This window comes from Cinclus cinclus, chromosome 6, assembly GCF_963662255.1.
Source record: "Cinclus cinclus chromosome 6, bCinCin1.1, whole genome shotgun sequence".
NCBI classification, from domain to species: domain Eukaryota; kingdom Metazoa; phylum Chordata; class Aves; order Passeriformes; family Cinclidae; genus Cinclus; species Cinclus cinclus.
The window spans coordinates 57250933-57273179 of record NC_085051.1 but is presented as its reverse complement, the minus strand read 5'-3'; the positions used below and the strand labels follow the sequence as shown (position 1 = coordinate 57273179).

The 22247-nt window shown below is 50.4% G+C and overlaps 1 protein-coding gene across 1 annotated transcript; it reads right to left on the bottom strand.

Moving 5' to 3' along the window:
• Positions 1 to 443: 443 nt before the first annotated feature.
• LOC134045219 (homeobox protein SIX1) lies at positions 444 to 2267 on the bottom strand. Its single transcript, XM_062494882.1, has 2 exons — positions 1694 to 2267; positions 444 to 732 (listed from the first exon to the last, which is right to left on the bottom strand). The coding sequence occupies exons 1-2, from the start codon at positions 2251 to 2253 to the stop codon at positions 444 to 446; spliced, it is 849 nt and encodes a 282-aa protein (XP_062350866.1). The 5' UTR covers positions 2254 to 2267.
• Positions 2268 to 22247: the final 19980 nt, after the last annotated feature.

Below are 22247 nucleotides of genomic sequence, written 5' to 3'. Positions count from 1 at the left end.
GGGATGCGCCGCCCGCCCCTGACCCACCGCGCCCACCGCGCTGGGATTTGTTTGGGTGGAATCGGATCCAGCAGGGGTTGGGGATTTTATTTTCTTTTTTTTTTTCACCCTTCCTCCCCCACCCCCCTTTTTTTTTTTTTTTGTGTTTGTAATTCCCGTTGGGACCAACTCGTTTGAACTCGAAGGGCTGATGAGGTTTATTGCCGCTCTCTGCTTTTGGCTACGTGGAAAAAAAAAATAATAAAAATCGTGGTGATAGCGGGAGCCGCTGAATGGGAGCTGGAGCAAGAGCCAATGTGGGGTTGTGTGAAAAAAGCCGAGAGTCCCGTTAAGAATCAGCGGGTGAGCTGTAAAACCGGGTGCTGTCCTCTATATACAACCCAGAGCCTCTGTCCCCGAGCAGAACCCCATCTCCCGATCCTCCGGCGGCTCGCCGAGGGCCTTTAGGATCCCAGATCCACCAGGCTGGACGTGAGGGGTCCCAGCAACGAGTCCTGGAGCTGGTGGCCTTGGAGGCTGTGAGGGGTCTGGGACGCGGTTAAGCCGCTCAGGGAATAGCCGGAGCTCCTGGCGTGGCTGAGGTTCCCCTGCAAGAGCAGGACCGAGTTCTGATCCGGGCTTTGGGGTGGAGAAAACTCTTCCTCGGAGCTGGACATGAGGGGTTTGCTCCCATCCAGAGGCGACAGTTGGTTCGGTTTGTTCGTGGCTGCGTTGTTGTTTTCTGTGTTCTCTCTGTGGAAAAGTAAAAAAAAAAAAAAAAAAAAAAATCCCACAAGGGGGATGTTAGGGCGGGCATGAGGCGGTGGGGATGGGCATTGTGCTAATGCCCACCGTAAATCCTTCGTGTTTAATTCCAGCGTGGGAGCAAATGCTTCTCAAGGGGGAAAAAATAATCCTAATAACTCCATAACGGATCATCCTTATTTCTTTTACTCCTACAAATAAGTACACTGAAGAGCCTGATAATTTAGGTGATGAGGGAAAATTGGAGGAAGGGATTTTTTGAGGAGTGTTTTTTTCTTTCTTTTTAATTAAAAATGAAACTGCGGCCCGGGGACGAGCTAGGCGCGGGGTTTTCTCCAGGAGGCTCGGTGGGAAGGTGGCTGAAGGAGATGCCCTCTGCGTGTCTCTGCCTCGCCGGGCCGAGCGGTCGCCTGCCGGGGTGGCCTCGGTACGGGGCGGCGGCCCGGCCCGGCCAGCGCGTCCCCATCCCGGTCTCCCTCAGCTTCCCCCCACCTCTCCATCCCGGAGCTGCATCTCTCTCCTCCGAGCTTCGGAGCTACCCTGCCCGACCCCCGGCAACACACGGCCCTGCATCCCGACCGCTTCCCGAAGTCCGGCTCCGCATCGCTCCCGGTTTACTCGGGAAGGCAGGCAGCAAACAAAGGCGGCGGAGCGGCCTGGAAGAGGACGGTGGGGGCTCGTTGTTCCCCCGGGGCAGGTGAGGTCGAGTGGATCTTGGGTGAAAAACCCATTTGGGTTTCCGAGGAGGGGGGAAATGCAACGCGGTTCGCGAAAAAAAAAAAAAAAATAAAAAAGAAAGCAAGAAAGAAGGGAACAGTGTGTTTTCGTCGGTCCTATCCCATCTGGCTCCGGGTACTCGCCACGCTCCCGGAGCAGCTCCCGGGGTTCCCAAACGCCCCCCGCGCGGTGGAGCAGGGAGAAAAGCGGAGAACGGAGCGGTGGCACGTACCTTTCCTTCGCCTCCGCCGCTCGGTCCCGTTGCCTCCTGTTCTTGAACCAGTTGCTGACCTGGGTGGTGGTGAGACCGGTGGCTTCCGCCAACTCCCGCTTCTCCCGGGGGGACGGGTAGGGGTTGTGGGCGTACCATTCCCGCAGCACGCCCCGGGATTTCTCCTTGAAGCAGTAGCTGGTTTCCTCGCCGTCCCAGATGGTGCGGGGCAAAGGGAATTTTCGGCGAACGCGGTATTTGCCGACGGCGCCCAAGGGTCTGCCCCGCAGCTTCTCGGCTTCCACGTAGTGCGCCTTCAGCCAGAGCTGCTGCAGCTTGGGGTGGTTGTGGGGGGAGAACTGGTGGCTCTCCAGGATCTTGTAGAGCTCGCGGAAGTTGCCGCGGTGGAACGCCACCACCGCCTTGGCCTTGAGGACGCTCTCGTTCTTGTGCAGGTGGTCGCAGGCCGGCAGAGACCACAGGAACCGGCCCAGCCTCTCCAGGTTCCCCCCTTGCTGCAGCACCTCGCAGACGCAGGCGACCTGCTCCTGCGTGAAGCCAAACGACGGCAGCATCGACATGGCCGAGCGCGGCGGCGGCCGCAGGAGGACGAGGAGAAGGAGGAGGACGAGGAGGAGGAAGAGGACGAGGAGGAGGCGACGGGCACCCCGCGGGAGCGCGGCGGCGGAGGGGCGCGGGGTAGGCGCCCGCCGGGCCCGGGCCCGGTGCCGATCCCGGTGCCGGTGCCGGTCCCGGTGCCGGCCCCAGAGCGGGGAGGCGCTGCGGCAGCCGAGGGCGATGTGTCGGGGGAGCGGGGATGCTCGTCGCGCCGCCGGGGGGACTTTGTCCCCGCTCCGCCGCCGCCGCGCTTAAAGCGCCCGAGCCCCCGCGCCGCGCTGATTGGGCACCCCCGGCCCGGCCCGGCCCAGCCCAGCCCAGCCCAGCCCGGCCCGGCGGGCAGAGCCTCGGCACGGGCGGGCGGGGCCTGGCGGCGGGGACACGGCCCCGGACACGGCCCCGGCCGCGGCTGCGCGTCCCGCCGCCGCCTCTGCGCGGGTGCGGCCCCGGCGGCTGCGGGGGGAGCCCCGCCGCCCGCGCCCCCGGGCGCATCTCGGGGAAAGCCGCTGCCGGCTGGCTCTTGTCTTCCTTTCTTCCATCTTTCCTTCCGCCCCAAAACTCCTGCCCCGCGCCCGCCCGCTCGCCGTCGCCCTGGCAAGGCAGCCCGTATTTAATTACCTTATAGCTGGGGATGAATAAATAACGCTTTAGCGCAGAGCTGAATAACGCGCGGGGCCCGTGCTCCCCTTCCTGCCCCTCGTTCTGCCCCCTTCGCCGCGGGGGGAGCCCGGTGGGTCGGGGCAGCCCCGTGCAGAACGCGGGCAGCAGCGTCGCACTCACCGGCGGCGCTTTAATTAGCCTAATCCTCATTTGCGCGGCCCCGCTCAAAAGCAATTATTTAAAAAAATTAGAAAACAATTAGGCTCCCTAAGCAAAGATAATCTATTGTCAGCAGGGAGGTGAGGACAATGCGATGAGATAAGGGCAGGGCGCGGGGGGCCGGGGGTGTCTTTATGGCTGTATTTATCTCTGATTAGATAAATCGAAGCCCTTATTTTAAGCACACTCCAGAACGCTTTGGATTCAGGAATGAGTTCGTTCCGCGGGTGCTAAGAGCCATCGCGGGGCTCTTTAAAACCTGTTTGTCCTCACTAAGACAGTCGGATTTATTCGACGTACCAAGTCAGATTTATTGGAGTTCACTGCTCCAAGTGAAGAGGAGCCCGCTCCCGGAGCCGCGGGGCTCGGAGCCGGGGCCGGGGCGCTCCCGCTGCCCTCTCCCTGCCTCTGCCCGCGCCACGACGTGGGAAAGGCCGATATTTTCCTAAATCCGGATTGTTGTTTTTCCCACGTACTTCGCGTCTCGGGGCTGTTTAAATTAAGCCCCTGCCACCCAGTCTGTACAGCGACTGTACTATGTCCGCTGGAGTCAGGGCGCTTCCATATCCCATGACCGTGTGTCTGGTAATTTTCCCTTGCCATTTTATTTTAGTACTTATGATGTTGCAGATGAAGTCTTAAAGAGCTGCAATGTCCTCCCAGAAGGAATGTCTACTTGGAACAGATCCTTATTGACAAGGCAGCTGTGTGGGGACCGGAACGAAGCCTTAAACCCGGCTCTAAAATCAACTAATACCCTGAAGTCTGGAGCAAGTGCGCAGAATTATAAGGCATGGGCTCGCCCGCGGCCGCGTCCTGGAGGAGCAGCGCTCTGCCTATCCTGGGGGTGGGCTCCCCCATCCCTCATCTCTATTGTTATTAATTTTAAATTGTATTTTCTTCTTTCTAATGAGCGACTCAGCTCGGGAAGAGCAGGGACCTGGGGATTTTTAACTTCAGGATGAGGAGAAACGCAAAGCGGGACTGGGGAAGCCCCTGGGCATTGTAACGAGAGCGGGCTTCTCTTGCCCTCACAGGGTTTTTTTTTTTTTTTATTTCTCTCTCTCTTTTTTTTTTTTTTTTTTTTTCTCCTGTAAAATACCGACCAAAACAAAAGCCGCTCTTGCTGGGAATAAGCAAATTATCCCGGTGCGGCCGGGGAAGAGCTGACAGACACGGACAAGGGCTGCGCGGCGGCTTCCTCGCGATTCTTGAGCGGGACTTCATTCTTCCGTCTCATCAAAATTCACATAGGGAGGGGACAGACCTGCCAGGGTCTACCTGGGAGTTGCTGCAGGCAAGGACCACTGAGCATCAATGTTCGTTAAGGCTCCGGGACTGGCTTTCCTAAAAATTGGGAACCTTTCAGTTTGAACCACGGAAAAATATATTTCCAGAACACCCCATCCCATTTAGCCTTTGAAAAAAAAAAAAATCACAAAAGCAACAACAACAACAACAAAAAAGAGTTGCGAGCGTCTCAAAAGAATAAAAACATAAACAAGGCAGATGTAAATAAGCAAAAAGCCACCGAACAGCACAAGGGCGAGGAGATGCTGCCGGCTCCTCTCGGTCCTTGCTTTGCCGGAGGGGCAGGAGCAGCTCGGCAGCATCAGCCCGGCAGCATCACCTCGCTCTCCGCCCGGCTGGAGCTTGCAGGGGCTGCCCCCCATCACCGAGGCCTGGCCCCTCGGTGGCCGAGCGAGGGGGCCTCCGCTGCTCGCCCCCATCGCCCGGACACCCATCGGCTCCGTTTGTGCGGAAATTAATTTATTCCCTTATTTATTCGATGTATTTACACAACGCAGGGCGGAGATGAAGATGGAGCCCACGCAACGCGCTGCGGGTTTTTCCTCGATTTCGCCAGAAAATCAAAACAAAGCAGAAAAAAAAGAGCAAACCAAATGCATCCCCCATCTCCTCCCGAGCTTAGAAATAAAGCTCTTCTCCAATCAGAAGTATTTTTTTTTTTTCTTTAAGCGTGAGGATCTGGAGGAAACAAATAGCTCAGCAAAATAAAACCAGCAGCGGGTTTTTGGAGCCGCTTCTCGTAGGGATGAGAACCGGGGCTGGAGTTTGGGAGCCGGCGAGGCAGAAACACAACGCTGCTGCTCGCCGAACATTTTGAAGGCGAAATCCAAAACCGACCTATTAAGTCAATGAGGTTTGTGTTGTAGAGGCTCCTTTCCCATCCACTTGCTGTTCTGAAAAATAGATCGCATTTCGTTATCTCGAGTGAGGATCTGCAACGTGATACCGGATCCGCACCGCGTTGCCCGCCGAATGCAAGGCGCAGGGAGACAGCCAGCTTCCCGGCTTATTCCCCAACAATAAAGGATTTGTATTTTCTTTCCCCCCCTTCCCCCCCCCCCTTTATTATTCTATTTTTTTAATGAGGAAGAACAAACCCCTCTCCATATGTACCGCTCTTCTCTTGTAAGGAGCCTCTGGCCCGGCTCGCCTGCAAACCGGTGCGACCTTTAATTACTTGTTAGTAAATTGCCCTCCCGACACCTGTAAAAACAAAGTCGGTGTCCCCGGGCGGGGGCCGTGTCCCTGCCGGGGCCCCGCGCCCCGGGGGTGCCCGGCGAGGGGGTCCCCCCGCACCCAGCGGGGTCAGGCCGGGCCGGGGCTGCCGGAGGAGGGCCGGGCCGGGCCGGGCCGGGCTGGGATGGGATGGGATGGGATGCTGGGGCAGGATGAGGATGAGGATAAGGATAAGGCCTTCCCGGTGTGGCCGATCCCCAGGGCACAAAGGGCTCTTTCTTCGCGCACTTACCGGGACGTTTCTCAAAGCATTAGAGGTGATCACGCGTTGTTTCTTTTCCTCTCCGAGGGCCGATACGTCTTTCTGTCCCTGTCCCCCACCTCCACCCTTGTTTCCTCCTTCTTTTGCCAAAGGACCCCCAGATCCCGTCCCCCCCTTCCCTCTTTGCTAATGTACCTCCTGGATGCTGATTCTTTTAAGCTACGAAGAATTTCCTTTTGGGAGGTGAAACCCTCCAGCTCCTCCTGTTCAGAGGAAAGTGCTAGTGATGGTAATACGGGGTGACACTAAATAAACAGTTAAAGCAGGGCTGGAAAGATGGAGTTAATTATCCAGTGAGCTACATTTAAACCGAGACCAGGAGGGGCTGATTTGTTTTGGCGCAGGGAACAGAGAAGGAGACGAGCCACCGAGGTCTCCTTGCTCCTCTTTGGTGGCTCTTTAACTTGTCCTTGCTGTCGCCAGCCCGGGGACCGGCGTCTTTTGGCCCGGGTGGGGTCCCCCCGCCTGGGACTCCCGAACCGTGGCCCGCCCGGCCCCGCGGTCGCAGTGCTGGGAGTCTCTGTGCCAGAGACTGGGAGCTGGCAATTTCAAGGGGCCCAGAGTTGATTTCTTTTCCCATGTTTGTTTGCTTTTGTTTCCCAGAAGTTAGATAAATTCTCGTCCATGCGGTTCGCCGATGCCTGTGCTCTCAGGTAAGTCTGCACCCAAGCAGCAGCCCCGCGATGTGCTTTTGGTTTTTAAATTTTTCCTTCTGCATCTTCTCTCTTTTTCTCCGTTTTTTTCCTCCTTTTTTTTTCTTTTTCTTTTTTTTTTTTTTTTTTGCCTTTGAGAAGTCTGATATTAATAATCCCCGTATGCCCCGCTTTCCGGGTCATTACGGTACTGCTGGTCTCTAATCAATCCTAATGCGATGGCAATTGGAGTCTCTGATGAATGCATCTCAGGTTTCTTGTAATGGCTCTACCACATTTTCCTGGACCTCCTTCTTTAACCTGAGATGCCAGGGGGACGTCTCCGTTCTCAGCTGCTGATTACTTCAAGATGTTTGGGCTGGTGTGGGGAGAGAGGGAGCGAGCGAGGCAGCCTGCCCCTGAATAATCTGGAACTGAATTGGATGAGCCATTTCCTAAATCAAAGGACAACGGCGGGGTTTAACTCCTTTTCTGCACGGAAGCCTGCCGGCTCGCCTTGCAGCGAGTCTCCCCCGAGCGTTCGTGTCCATGACACGGCCCTCGGGTACCCGGGCTGTGCAGCTCCCCCCATCAGCTGCAGTCCCACAAGACCCCCACCCCTCCATCCCCAACTGCTCACACCGCCCCAAAACCCCTCAGTCCTCCGGGCGGGTCTGCAGCCCCACCGCAAGGGGTGGGATCCCCCCGCAGAGGGGGAAGGGGTGCTGGGATCCCCCCGCAGAGGGGGGAAGGGGTGCTGGGATCCCCACACCAAGGGAGAAGGGGTGCTGGGATCCCCCCGCAGAGGGGGAAGGGGTGCTGGGATCCCCCCGCAGAGGAGGAAGGGATGCTGGGATCCCCACACCAAGGGAGATGGGGTGCTGGGATCCCCCTGCAGGGGAGGAAGGGGTGCTGGGATCCCCACGCCGAGGGAGAAGGGGTTCTGGGATCCACCCGCAGAGGGGGAAGGGATGCTGGGATCCCCCCGAGGGCGCGCAGGGACGCGCGGTATTAACGCTAAGATTTCCTTTTTCGAGACCTTGTTTTTCACCCTTTCCCCAGCGTAATTCCATTTGTCATAACACAAGGCAATGTTAGCTGCAACTCCTGCCTCTTTCTTATTATTTTAATTTTTTTTTTTTAAATAAGACACTGCAGCAGGAATTAGGCTGCGGCCAAACCAGGCGCGGGGCTGCCGCGGGTTCGAGCGCTGCTTCCCCGCAGCCGGCAGGATGTTCCCTCGGGATGCGGCTCCTCCGTGGGAGAAAAACCCGTCCCAGCTGCCCCTCTGCAGCCGCTCCTCGGCCGGCAGCGGGATGTACCCCAGCGCGACCCAACACGCGTGGGTGGCTTCGTCTCTGCTCCTATGCGATGAGGGTGTACTGAAGGCGAGGGGCAGAATAATATTTGAAACGAATAATCGAATCTCTCAGCGCCGAATGCGGCGTAAAAATGAATCCCTGGCAGAAGAGCAGCGAGGTGCAAATCCAGGCACCGCCCCGCGGGGTCCGGCCCTGCGTGGGGAGGCGGCAGCAGGGTCGCGGGTGGGGTATTTGTACCGAGGGCGTGGGTGGGTCCCCGCTGCACCTCGGCGGTGCCGCATCTGCCAGGAATGAGTCACTCGCAGAACCGAAACAAACCACGGGCGCCTTCTCCGCTCGGGGAGGCGGCTCCAGCCCGGCCGATCCCCCCGGAGTGCCGGGGCTCGGCAGCCCCCTCCCCGCACACACCGCGTGTGCGCTCCCACCGACGGCCGCACACCCCCCCCCGTGCCCATCCCGCTCGCACCGACCGTCCCCACACATTTCTGGGGTGGCATGTGGGTGGGTGCCGTCTGTCCCTGCCTTAGGCGATGGCTAGGACGGGGGCGCTGGACACCGGGAAAACTGCAAAAAAAAAAAACAAACAAACAAACAAACCCAAATCTCCTTATTTAAAAAAGGAACGACAACAACAACAACAAAAAAAAAGGCAGCGGGGGTGATGGTTTGTTTTTTGTTTTTTGTGTTTTGTCTTTTGGTTTTTTTTTTTTTTGTTGTTTCCTTGTTTTTTCCCCTGCAATACATTATTGTAATAATTTTTGTGCAAAATGCTTGGAAAAAAAATATTGTCTTTTGGGTCCTCCCCAGATCGAGGCAGGCACTTTGAGGGTTCTCCTCCCTGTGAGCCCTCCCACAGCACAAATCCTTCTCCCCACCTGGCCAGCACGCGATCCACACTGGGAGCAAGGTGCTGCACGGGGCCTGTGAAGGTGGCAGCTGGACTGGGGACAGGATTTGCATCCCAGGCTCTGTTTGCCTGCGTGCTTTGCATTCGGGTACTGAATCAAATATTTCTGGTGCTGGGGGACTGTGACAGTTTCAGCTGGGCCAAGGGAAGAGGCACCATCCGTTTTGGATGTGTATGTGTCCCTGTGGCAGGTCAGTGGGCACCCATGGGTGGGAATACGGGGTTGTGCGTCAGTGGGGTCCTGCCTTCAGTGATCCAGTGCTGGGGGGCCCATCCTGCACCCACCATCCTGGTGGGTTTCCAAGCTGGCTGCAAGGAGGGGACCTTTCACCTCTCATTAGTGATGCCATCAGTGGCTTGGCAGAGCTGAGCTGAGGTCATGTTACATATGGCACACAGTCTGTTCAGCGCCGGCAACGCCAGCTTTGAAATTTTAGAGAGGGGAAAGGTCACCTTGCGTAAGCCGAGGTCTGGGGGTCCTCCGGTCTGTCTGCGCCCTGGGTGGGTCTCCATATGCCTCTGTCGTCGCCAGCCTTGCTCTGTCTGGCCCTGAGAGAGATGCTCAGCCCCTCTTCTCTTCCATCTCCTGGATTTGCAGGGAATACTTTCATACTGCCTTTCCTTTTCCCCGACAGAAAGCCTTTCCCAGTGCTGTTTTTTTCTCCTTTCTCTTCCCAGCACAAACCTGTCTCTAACAACTGATTATTTTTTCAAACATATAATGCAGCTTTCCAGGAGAAAATGAGTTGTCTCTGTTTATCAGTAGATCTGCCCAGACGGATAAGTTTACTCTTCTCAGACCTGGGTGTATAATTTCATAGACCTTCAAAAGTGTCGTGCTTCCATGGTGATTAAAACTCTCTCCTGAATTTTGCTGGGGCATTTCAGGTTTCATGCCACTGGATCTTAGAAGAGCACATCTGTACAGCCATATATCTTTCATCTGAAGGGCCAAAAAAAAAAAAACAAAAAAAACCAGAAAACCAAACCAAATATATTCTGTATTTGGAAAAACATGACACATTGCAATAAAGCAATTCCTGGTATAATTCACTACGTTGAATTTCAGCAGGATCCTGTTGGAGTTCCATCTGGAATGATTCTGGAGGTGCTGACTGCAGGGAAGAAGTTACCAGGTTCCCACATATCACAGCTGACAGGTAAGTTCATGCCCCTTCTCAGCCCCGCTGCAGAATCTTATTTTGCACTTTATTTTCTTAAATACATGGGGCCTGATCCTTAAGCTCTTCAAGTAACTTGGCCGGGAGTCTCTGGCATGCAGCTGTTGCAGGGAGATCTTCAAAAGGACATTTGCTTCTTCACAGGTCATAACTAAAAAAGCTCTAAATGAAATAGATGCTTATCTTGAGGATCCGGGAGAAGCTGGAGCTGAACCAACATAGAGTGGATTCAGGATACACCTTTCTGTCTGCTCCAGTGAGGCATCCAAACAGCCAAATTAAAGGGATCTCGATCTGATTTCATACAAAGAGGGCTACTTGCATGGATTTTAATTTTTACATAGGAATATTCTGCCTTTCAAAGAGGGAATTTGGGAGCAGAGGCGTGAGAAGGCTTACTTTCAGAAATGGAGATGCTGCAATCTATGTTTTTTTTGTCATAAACAATGTTTTCCTAGCATGGGGCTAAACTGTATCCTTGGTTATTGAATGCAAATCTGCTGATTTAAATGGAGTTCATTGCAAGTGGGAACAGGACCTAGCCATCATTTTCCTCTGCTGTCTAATCACTGTAGTCTGAAGAAAAGCAACATATGTATAATGGTAGTTGAGATGCAGGAGGGGTGGAAGCTTTCTACCAATGAGAACCACATTAAATAATTAATTCCCAATTGCCTTTCTACATTAGTGCTTTCGGCTATAAAAGCTGGTCAGCTTTGTAAGGCCCCAGGCAATGAAACATTTGGTGCATTGTCAGTCCAAAAGTGGAGGTAATAGATATCCAGTGTGGCTGGAAAAGTGCTGTTTTCCATCCTGCCATTTACTAATTCCAGCTGCACAGCCTCATTCCTCATTCCTTCCTTTGCCTTACTGAAGTTTGATAACACTCAGCATCTCCTCTAAGGTGGCTGCTGAAGAAGCCAGAAGTGTATTTATTTTATCAAAAAAGAGAGGAACGTAACATCTGAGTCTAAAAACGGAGTGTACAAAGTTGGCCTCTCTTATCAGCAGACAAATCTGACAGGTTAATAAGGAAAAGACTGAATTTCCCCATTTGCCCCCCTTGCCCCATCTGCTGGTCCCCCAAGCCCAGCCTGTCACCTCAGGTCACGATGGGATCTTTGGGGCTCATACGTCACTCACAAGAAAGGTCTTGCCATGAGAAGTGACTTCACAAAGCCTTTTGATGTGCAAGTCATCAGAGGCTGCTCCACTCACCTTCTGAGATAAAGATACCTGTGCGTGTGTGTATGAAGCTGAAGAAGAAAAGGAAGTGTTGGAATAAATTGCCTTGGGGAGGTGGGAGATTCTCTGTTTAAAAACAGGTCTAGACAAACATCTGTCAGAAAATACCGACATCTATTTGATCTTGTCTTGGAGCTGGGGGAAAGACTGAATGGTGCTGTCAAGTCCTTTTCAGCCCTGAGAGAACACAGGTATACACATATATTTATATCTGCTCAGGTGTGTGTATAACCGCATATATTTCCACACTTTCAGGGACAAGCTCTTGGCCTCTGTGATAAATCTGTGCCCGTGAATCTTGCAGGTTAATTACACCCAGCTTTGCTCTCTCTTTTGGCTTCATCAAATTTGAGTTTCAGTTCTATTTTAATGTCCTTTGTGCCCTGAGTCGATCAGATCACAGTGTCTTATCTACCGACTGTGTTTTTCTCCCCTCCCCTTTTTCTCATGTTTAAGTTCCTTCAGTTCTGGGAGACTTCCAGCAATTCCACTTAACTCCCAAAGCACGTTTGTGAATGCACAAGGGGTTGCACTTCTTGAAGTAAGGTCGTGGTAGTAGAAACTTATCTTTATCATCAGTTGCAACAGATGGGTGCTTGGAGAAATTGTTAGACTGAGCATGAGGACAGCATGAAAATTGTGGAGGTTTTTATGATTATTTTTGCTCGCAATCACTTTCCAAAGCATTTCTCAGCTTTAAAGACAACATGGTCATGGCTGCTGCTGGCACCCCTGTAATTTCTTCCCAAGCATGCAGACCTCAACAGGATCACTGAGCTGCAGGGTGCAGCTTTGAGGAGTGTGCTGGCAGCTCATTTGAGTTCGTGCATGGAGGACGGGGAGACACCAAGGGCCGGGACTTGTGATCCTTTACACATCGTCCAATACTAATCACGAATACTTCATTTAAAATTCGTTTGAAAGGGAGTTTTATCACCGTCATGCTTCCCTAAAGATGGGGTCTTGTGCAACTCAGCATTGGAGATAGAGGAGAGTGATAGAAAACTTAAATTCCGGGGAGGTGAAAAGGGGTTTTGCAGGGCTGATGTGGAGGGAACTGTACAGCAATTCTTCTGCTGCTGCCCCCAGAGCACAGTTGCACCAGGCAATGCCAGTATTCCCTTGACATCCTGGTGTGTGGAAGCAGGAGTTGCTGCAGCAAGTTGCAGAAATCAAACACTGCAATTTTCTAGCAGAAATTAAACTCTGAATTTCTAAAGCCAAAAGCTGGGATGAGCCAGGCTGCAAGGGCTGATCTAAGATTTTAGCCTTCATGATGTGTCAGAGGTGACTTCTTTTGCTCATCCACCTTATCCTTCCAAAAGATCTTTGTCCTCCCCGTAGCAGAACCCTTTGTAACCACATTCGTGTTGTGATCGATGTGTGATCAATCACACACATGGTGTCCTGGCTGAAGTCAGTGCCTTGGTGCAGCAGGTTGAACTCTTCAGTGACTATGGAGGGGACACGTCTCTACTTCTGCCAAGACAACAGAGAGGCAGAAACTTTTGCCCTGGGGACATGCAGGGGCAGAAAGCCCTGATAGTTCCTGAGAACGACCAACCCGAGCTCATGAGTGCGTCCTTGGGCAGGGTTTGAGGAGCAGCTGTAAATTCACATTTTGGATGTACCTTCCTGGCAGAGCTGAGCCCTCCTGCATGTTCGTTCAAGGACTGCGAGCAGCAGGGAGGAGAAGGTGAGTTCTGAGCTCCTTGGGTGCAGAAAACCAGAGGGGTTCTTGCAGGGTGTGCTTTGGCATAAGGACAAGGAGCTCTGCAGGTCAACTCCTGGCAGAGCTTGACCAGGCTGTGCAGTAAAGGCAGGGTGAGAGAGGGAAGGTGACTGTCCCCTAAAGCCACATCCAAGAGGAAAGAGCTGCTTCAGGGAGGCAAATGAGCACAGGCTGGTTGTGAGCACACACGAGCTTGATGTTGGGACAAGGTCTCCAGCACACGATGCTCTGCAGCAAGGGTGACAGAAATCACACTCATTTTACAAAGGAGCCCTGTGGAAGTACAAAGGGCTGAGATGGGCTGTTCCCCTTCTCATATCTCACCCTTTAGTATTTTAAACACCACTTTTCCTAAGGTCTGCCGGCAGAGGGTGGGGCAGGCAGGTCACCAGAGGCAAAATTCCTGTCCAGCGAGTGCCTGTTTGCCATTCCCAAGTGGCACATTTACATGCACCGGAGGCATCAGCCGTGCCGGATGGTTTTTGGGGGTAAGGCAGAGAAGGAAGGGGGGGACCTTCCCCCTATTTTGTTTTGTACATTCCTTTTGCTGGTGAACCTTTACCACCGTGGCTGGGGCGGTTTTTCTGATGCCTCTTGGGTTTGTTCTGCAGCCAGCACTTCTGATTCTGTCTGGCCACTATTTTATTTGGCTAGTTGTCTCTCTCACTCTGAAAACTCCTCTCTTTCTTTTTTTTTTTCTTTTTCTTTTTTTTTTTTCCTCTCTGTGGCATTTTAACACCTCACAACTGGCACCTTTATCAAGAGATTAAAGGTCTGTAAACAAACAGGTGTTTTACAGGCAAGGTAACTCAGGTAACAAGAACCCCTTGAGAAAGAGAATTCGGGGAAAATTTCTTGAGTGGGGGTAATGCTTTCAAAATATTTCTTCCACAAAAGGAAGGCATTATAAACAATTCCTGAGCAAACACTGAAGTAAACCACCATGAACTATACACGTAATTAAAACTTTAAAATCGTTTTTGGGGCAACTAGGAGGGAGAGAAGCACTATTGACCTCGAAAAGTTTCTACAGTGATGAGAGAAAATCCACATGCTTTTGTATGAGTGGTAGAGGCAGTTCAGCTGTAGGGAAGGAAAGAGGAGAGCCACAAACCTTTTATGCTAATAATTTATTTCACACTCTGGTAGAAAAAACATTGGAAATGTATCCAGGGTTGTGCTGGAACTGTCTTGGCACTGTAGGTCTTAGCTTTTTATTGAGGTTAGTGAAAACACTTCAGAGCTTGGCCCTGGGAACTGGGGAGAATTGGATGGTGGAGATCATGCAGCCAAGAGACTCATGCAAGGAACAGGGATCCCTTGGCAGGGAGACCAGGAGTAGGTTTGTCTTACTGTAAAAAAGACTGTAAAAGTAGTTTTAACTCAAATCCTTTCATTTTGACAATCTAGAGTAGATCTTTTTCCCTTCACCACCTGAGAGTTTCCATGTTCTGCTCGCCATTAAAACCTTCCATCTGGTAACTTCTGGGGAGCTTCTTTCCTGGCATGTTCCTATCCTGCATCCACTCTCTCCTGCCTGACACATGGCGTGGAATGTATTAGCAGGTGCTGGAAGAGTGAAAGGGCACAAGTCAGGAGTGACAGCAGCTCAGAGGGCTGGTTTTGGCAAATTCCATCCTGGCCCAAGGGCAAGGACTCCTCAGCTCAAGGGAACAGAGTGGCCCTGGGTCTCCGTGGAGCTGGCATGCTGTGGGACAGGCTGAGGCTGTGGAAGGTGCTGGGTTACAAGGACTTAAGGACAGTGGTGAAATGAAGCACAAGGAACAGCAGTGTGGAGGTGGATTAGCTAATTAATGCACAGCTTGATTAGGAAGTTGGAGCCAGGCATGTAAGCCCTCTCCTCTCCTCTCCTCTCCTCTCCTCTCCTCTCCTCTCCTCTCCTCTCCTCTCCTCTCCTCTCCTCTCCTCTCCTCTCCTCTCCTCTCCTCTCCTCTCCTCTCCTCTCCTCTCCTCTCCTCTCCTCTCCTCTCCTCTCCTCTCCTCTCCTCTCCTCTCCTCTCCTCTCCTCTCCTCTCCTCTCCTCTCTCACCATGACTGTGACATAGGGAGCCACAGGAGTCCACTATAGGAAAAGTAAATATTGTTGTTTTAAACAGAGACTGGTCTATTCTACAGCAGAACAGGGGGTGAGTTCACTTTGAGAGTCCACATTGAGCTCAGGGGGTTGTAGCCAACCCAGCTGTCAGCGAGGCTGCTCCTTCTGGCAGGCACAAGCTCAGGTGCCAGGTGTGCCACCCAAAACCCACAGGTGACAAGGGGATGTGTGTAGAGCTGCTGTGAGCACATCCAGCTGCTCCAGAGATGGTCCATCACCTCCTCCCTGCAAGCAGGATTTTTGCTGATGTTTGGGCCAGTTTTGGGCCAGGTGCCCAAGGCAGGATGAAGTCACTGGGGTGCCAATGGGGTTGTGAGGGGCAGGATGCAGCTGGAGCAGGCGCAGAAGCCAGTGATGCTGGGGGTGAGGGGGGTACAGCTCTGCCCTTCCCCACCGGAGCTGTGTGATCCTTTGTATAATCCCTTTAGCTTCGATGGCACCATGGTGATTTACAGCACTAATGCTTTGATCCAGAACATGATGGACCATGGGACACAAATTAAAATATGAGAGATGACAGCAAAGCACAAGTTTCCATTTGTGGCCAGCTATTTTGTGAAGACGTGACTGCAACCAGGTGTGAAGATCTTGCAGGAGATGAGGGAAAACCAAGCCAGTCCAAGCAGATTTGTTAGAATGTGAACGGGAGCACAGCAGCGTAAGTGCTATTAATAGGATTTACACAGATTAGTAAACTAATCTGTGCATTTCAGATTGGATTTCATATTATGGAAAAGAAAATTAAGCTGCATACCACACAGACTTTCCAGGCAGTGATTTGTGAGTGTGATCTATTTGCTGGTAGAAGTGGCTGCTCAGAAAATTGTGACAGCTCTGTTGGGTGGGTCAGTGACACCCATTGAGAGCCCAGGAGGGGGACAGTGTTATAGGATGCAGACCTGTGCCGCTGCATTTGGGAGACAGACAATGAAAGGAGCAGTTTGTTTAAGGAGTAGCTCTTAAAATGCATTGCCAGGAGGTAAAGCAGTGTCCAGCCTTGGCTGTATCACCACTGGTGAAGAGTGGTCCTCCTGACTCAAGTAAAATGAGAAGCTGTGGCTGCCTCATCTGTGGAAACGTTCAAGGCCAGGTTGGATGGGGCTTGGAGCAACCTGGTCTGGAGGAATGTGTCCCTGCCTATGGGATGAGATGAGTTTTAAAGTCCCTTCCAACGCAAACCATTCTATATTTCTGTGAAAAATAACTTTCCCTCCTCTGTACGTGGACTGAAGAGGAGCAGAATTGGTCAAATGTTCCTGAAGTGGGGAGGTAAAGGGCTCCTTAAAGGGAAGGGCAGAGTTTTATTGCTCCTGGTACCAGTGTGCAGGAGGTGGACAGGGACAGGGAGGTGGCAGGCACTGGCACAACTTAGATTGAGCACCCAGGACAATTCTGAGCAGTCATCTGTGCAAGCTGAAAGTTTCATTGCATCCAACAATCTATTATATATATTATGTATGGATAACATCAAACAGTATATTTAGATTATGGAATATAAATATATGTTGCATACAAAAACATAATACATATGTAAATATATATTATGTATTAAAATGTATATTTTATATAAACAAATAAATACATAAATATGTTTGATCCATAGGGTCTGGCTTCAGTATTTTGACTCTGCCATTCCAGATGGGTGAACCCATCTGTACTGCCTGGCTGTACCCCTTGCCATGGAAGAGGGAATTGCTGTTATTTTTGTACTGATGGGGAAATGTAAATCCAGATATTTAGGAACTGGACTTTTGGTTCCAAGTGGTTAATGTCAGCTAATCTTGGGATAGTTGCAGTTCAAGCTTCCTCTGAGTAGGGCTTGAAAAATAAAGTATAACCCGTCTTTCTCTTTGTGCTTCCTGTTATTTTACAAAAATACAAGTATTTGGAACATTTAAACACTCATTATAATCAGGACTGAAGGAAGACCACCATTAACCTTTCAAATCTCTGCTTTAGGCCAAAGTTTTAAGAGACAGGATGAACTGAGCAGCCCAGTGATTTTTCTTCTTGCAACACCTTGTTAGGTTACAACAAATAAAAATCCCCAAACTGATTTTGGTTTGTCTAGGAGAATAAACAATTTGGACTTTTCCTGAGCCAGGGCTGAGGATGGCAGCTAATAAAAAGTACATCAAGAAGGCTTGTCTCCCTTTTCTGCCTCCTTTCCACAGCCCTGGAAGGTTCCTCTGGTCCTTGCTATGGGCGATAACTGAGCTGAAAACCATTTGTTACAGCTGGGAGTCATTTGCTTTGTGATAATTATGGATACACCAAAATGCAGTTTGTGTGCAGACATGTATTGAGGTGTGGTGTGGAGTTGGGGGTCTCCAGTAACCTGCTGTGGGATGGTCTGTGCTGCCAGTCTTGAGACCTGCCAGGAGCTGGATGCTCTGGAAATTTTGCCCATGTTATACAGGGGTGTAGAATGAATTTGCTTGAATTCCTTAAAAACAGAACTGTTTTTACAGTGCTGATTTTAGGAAATGCATTTGTATGCTATATTTGGGGGGTTGTTTTTAGGTTATTGAAAGGTGTCGCTAACTTGAGTTTTACTGAGGTTTCTTTATTTTTAAATCAGCTGTTAACTTTACTGATTACACTGCAATAGTCTAGAAAATTCATTCAGAAGCCTAATCTTAAGTTTATGGAAACTTGGGCCCAGAGGCAGCTCTGACAAATATATTCTTGAATTTGTGGACCATTTATTAATTTTATTTCTAAAATGGCACCTATTTTATACCCTTGTTTATTTTCCTGAAGTGTTTTGTTGTCCACAGTGCTATCAGACCCAAAGGCTTGGAGAGCATGAGGCAACACCAGATTGGAGATAAAATGCAGATAGATAGATAGATTGATTGATATACCCAAATTAATATGTATTCCGGTTTGGAGACCTTCAGTATCTCCAAATTTATTTCTGTATTTTAAAACCAGTAACTTAAGAATAAAGTTGAGCAGGAAGTTGTGGCCTGTTGCTTATTTCCCCTCTCTCACCATCTACTAAATATTGCAAAGCCCATAAATTGTGAAAGCTGACAAATCAGGGCATTGCTTAAGTATAAGACTGACACTTGGGGCCAGGAGATTTCAATCCTGCATTATCTGGAATATATCATTACTGACAGACTTGTTGGGATTCGATTTCTACCAGCTATAAAGTGGGATTCTCAAATCATGTCGTGCCAGCCTCGTTGCCTTTGATGACATGATACTCTGCTTGGAAAGGGAAGAGCCATCAGATGTGACACAGCTTGGCATCTGCCAGCCTTTGGTGCTGTTCCATGCCCCAATGAACTGGGGAAATGTGATATAGGCAAAGTGTCTGGAGGGTGGGTGGGAAATTGTTCTGAAACAGTGATTGTCTTGTGGTCCCAGGTCAAAATACCATCATCTTTTGATCAAGTGTTTCTACTCAGGACAGCTTCAGGCTGTGTTTGCAAGGGTATGTTGGATGTTGGAAGAGGGTGTACTTATTAAATACAGATAAACTGATGATTCTGCACAGGGTGGAGACCTGGATCCTGAAACATGGGATCTTGTGCTGGAAGTAGAGCTTGCAGGACAGGAGGCACTTCTTCCACTGGATGTGGCTCTGGTGAAACCTAAGCAGGAGTGTTCTCTAGTTTTGGTCTTAGATCTAGCTCTCCTACTTCTTTCCAGTGTTATGAGTATGTTCAAAACAGCTGCTTATTTCACATTCATTTATTATGGCTTCTGAAAAGGCCCTAACAATTGAGAATAGTTAAGAGATGAACAGAAATAGGGTCTACCCTGTACTTTAATCTGAGGGTCTTTAATCTTCTGATCTTTAATCCAGGCCACTGGCAAGTGACTATTCCTTGATTGTCATGAGCATCATTGATCTGAAACGAGACTTGCTTTTGTAACCCAAACTGATTCAAAATATAAGCAAAAAAGATTCAGATCTTGGTGAAGAAATCTGTGAGGAACAGGAGCACTTCTCACCACGTACAGGTGAGCAATGCTTGCTGCCATTACTGGGTAACAAACACAAACCATGAGCAACTGCTCAAGTGGTGTCATTTGCTGGGGCTGACTTTTCCAAAGCAATGGGATGAAGCTCTCCCGACCTGAGGCTCGGGTTAACTCTGCCTTTGGTTTGCACAAGAAAAAAAAAATCCACAACAGCTACAAGAACCTGAGGACAGAAGGGGTTTACTGAGACCTGCTGAGTGCGGCAGGAGGTGCCAAATGTCCTGCTGGCACCTTTGGGCCAGTGACCTGTCCTGGAGCCATGGAGGGCTGGCTGGTGCTGCATGAGCTCTGTCCTGGGATCCTGCAGCACTGCTGGTCAGTGCAAGGCGACTGTGCCTGGAATGTGCAGCATGTCCTGTGCTCCTGGGAGCACTTCCAGGCCCTCCCTGATAAAGCCAGACCTTGAAATAGGCTGCTATCAACAGCCTGCTGTCAGGTACTGCTGTTTTTGGAAATCCTGGGACCCACCTCCTATCAAGAGGTCTGCAGGGCTGAGGGGAAGATGGCAAATGAGAGCAGCCCCTAAACACCTCCCTTGGAATTCATCTGGTGGGTCCTGGGGAGGTCACAGGCAAAAAACAAGAAACAAAACAAAACCACCACCACCACCAAAAACCAAAAACAAAACAAAGCAAAAAACAAACAAAAAACAAAAAACAAAACCCCAAAAAACAACAACAAAACTAAACACCCCCCCCCCCAAAAAAAAAAAAAAAACCCAACAAACAAACAAACAAAAAAGAAACAAAAAAAACACATGGGGAAGATGCCATAGGGGCTCAGCTGAAGCTCCTTAGTGCTCAATGACCTGGATGCTGGGCCTGCTGTGGTCTTGCACCCAGTCCTTGTCCTAGTGGGCAGATGTGTAAAAGTGAGTCTTACTTTTCTGGCCTGGGGTTCATTGCTTTCTTGGCAAATCTGGGGGACACCAAACCCGGAGGGTGATGGAAGAAGTAAAAACCCCTCAATGTTTTGAAGCTCTGTGGAGAACACCACTACATTAGTAGGGAAGAGGAGGAGAAGTGCTATAGCAGCCCTCAGAAGCTGATGTGACTCCCACACAGGGGTGTGATGTGCCTAAATCCTTCCCCATGCAGGTGGTGTCACTTCACTTCCCTAGGCTTTGTAGCTCTCTCTCTTACTGATATTGTTTGAGTCTGCTTCTCTTCCAAGGATAGCACTGACAGGGCAGTGAGCCCCTGCTGCCTCTGCTGCTCTTCTGCCACAGGCTCTGAGCAAGGGGACAACACATTTATCAGCAACAGGTCAGAAATCTGAACCTGTCTGTGCTGGAGTTTTGGGACTGGGCTCTAATATATGTTGCCTGCAAGAAGGAGAAGAGGCTGCACCTCTTGCACAACTTCATAGTGGACCTCAAAATAAAGATTTTTTTTTTTTTAGTCTTAATCTGGTCAATGCTCACTTCCACCTTCATATATATAACACAACAGATAATGTTTTTTAATACAGACAACTTGTACTGTTGCCAAAGGCTGCCAAAAGGAAGTGTGGCACTATGAAACATTTTAAAGATTGTAAATGTGCTTGGGGTGGTATTGAGTGTTGCCTTTCAGAACTGCCTTCCGATCCCCCAGCCTGCCTTGGTTGGATTAAGCAGCAGTAAACATCAAAATCCCCAGCGTCTCGCTAGGACATGAGTAACATCTAAACTGTCATTTGTTCTCAATGTATTCTTTTAAGAAACCACTGACTTAGGACATGCAAGAGCATGCACAGCTTAGGCTCTGGACTAACCCTTCCTCATTCCCCTGAGCATTTCTCCCACTCAGCTCCTTGGACTCGGTGGGAGATGAGTCAAACCTTTCTCAGATTGCCTTGTTCTGAAAGTGGGTGGCTTTGGAGTCCTCCAGGGCCTGCATGTGCATCACCCTGAACTAATAATCCAGGCAGGAGCAGTTTTTTTGGAGGCTGAGTGCTTGTAGGCCCAGGTATGCTGGTCCAGGGCCAGTGTAGTTATCAACAGGGCTATTGGTCAGCACGAGAAGGTGGCCGTAAACACAATCGATAAATGAAAGAAGCAAGCTCAGCTTTGGTGTCAGCAGCAAGTCCTCCTGCTGCTGTCAAGGGACGTTGCATCCAAGCTGGATTTGGCTCCCCGAGGAGGTGGCAAGCCAGTGGGCAAAGCAACAGGGGGAGTCAGAGACCTGGCTTTGCAACCTGCCTGTGCCACCCACCGCCTGCATGGCCCTGGGCACATCACATCACATCACATCACATCACATCACATCACATCACATCACATCAATCACATCACATCATCACATCACCTCCCTTCCCCTCCCCTCCTCTCTCCTCCCAGACTGCTTTTATTTCTGTGCACTGTAAACACCTCAGGGGAGGGGCTGCGTTTACAGCTGCAGGCAGTGGAAGGGATACCATGAACACCGAATTCACTGCCTGTCAGCACGCAGACTGGGAAAGAAAATGATGCGGTGTAATATTTTGGGAGTTCTTTCATAATGTAAGGTCTATCACAAAGCACTTTGGCTGCCACAACAAAGCTTATTGATCAGCCTCAAGTACTCCAAATTGTGTCTTTCTGCCCGAGAAGTAGCAGGATGAAGAATTAAAGCACTTACACAGAATATCGTACATGAGTTATTGAGTAACCATCAGCACTGCTCCAGGGCTGCTCCATTCCTCTGGACTGCATGCAACTCCTGAACATTTTATCTCTTTCCTTCAGCTTTTGCAGGCGTGTGCCAGCTTCTGTAGCATATAAACTAGGTGCTATTTTTATTGAATCTGGCTTTAATGCTGTAGATTTTTCACATGTGCGTTGGCTTTTTATTGTTGGTCTCATTCCTGAACTTTCTGGCACCACTAAGTGTGAAATCAGTTATGTGCACGTTGCTTGGCAGATAAATTCCTATTTCTGGGAATAATTTTCCTTCTAAAATGTATTTTTATATTAAAAATGTGATCTGTATCCACATACCGGCCTAAGATTCCAGCTCAGATATTTCTGCAGCCAGAGATCACCACAACAGGGGGATGCAGCCTGGAAGGAGATCTCTGCTTTCTAAGCTCTAAGTACTCTTATTAAAATCTTGTTTTACTGACCCAACTTCTGCCTCTTGGAGCAGCAAAATCCCCTTCTGATCTGGCACCAGGGAAAAATCAAGACAAATACAGAGGATGATAAGCGCCGTCTTCCAGCACTGTCTCCCTTCC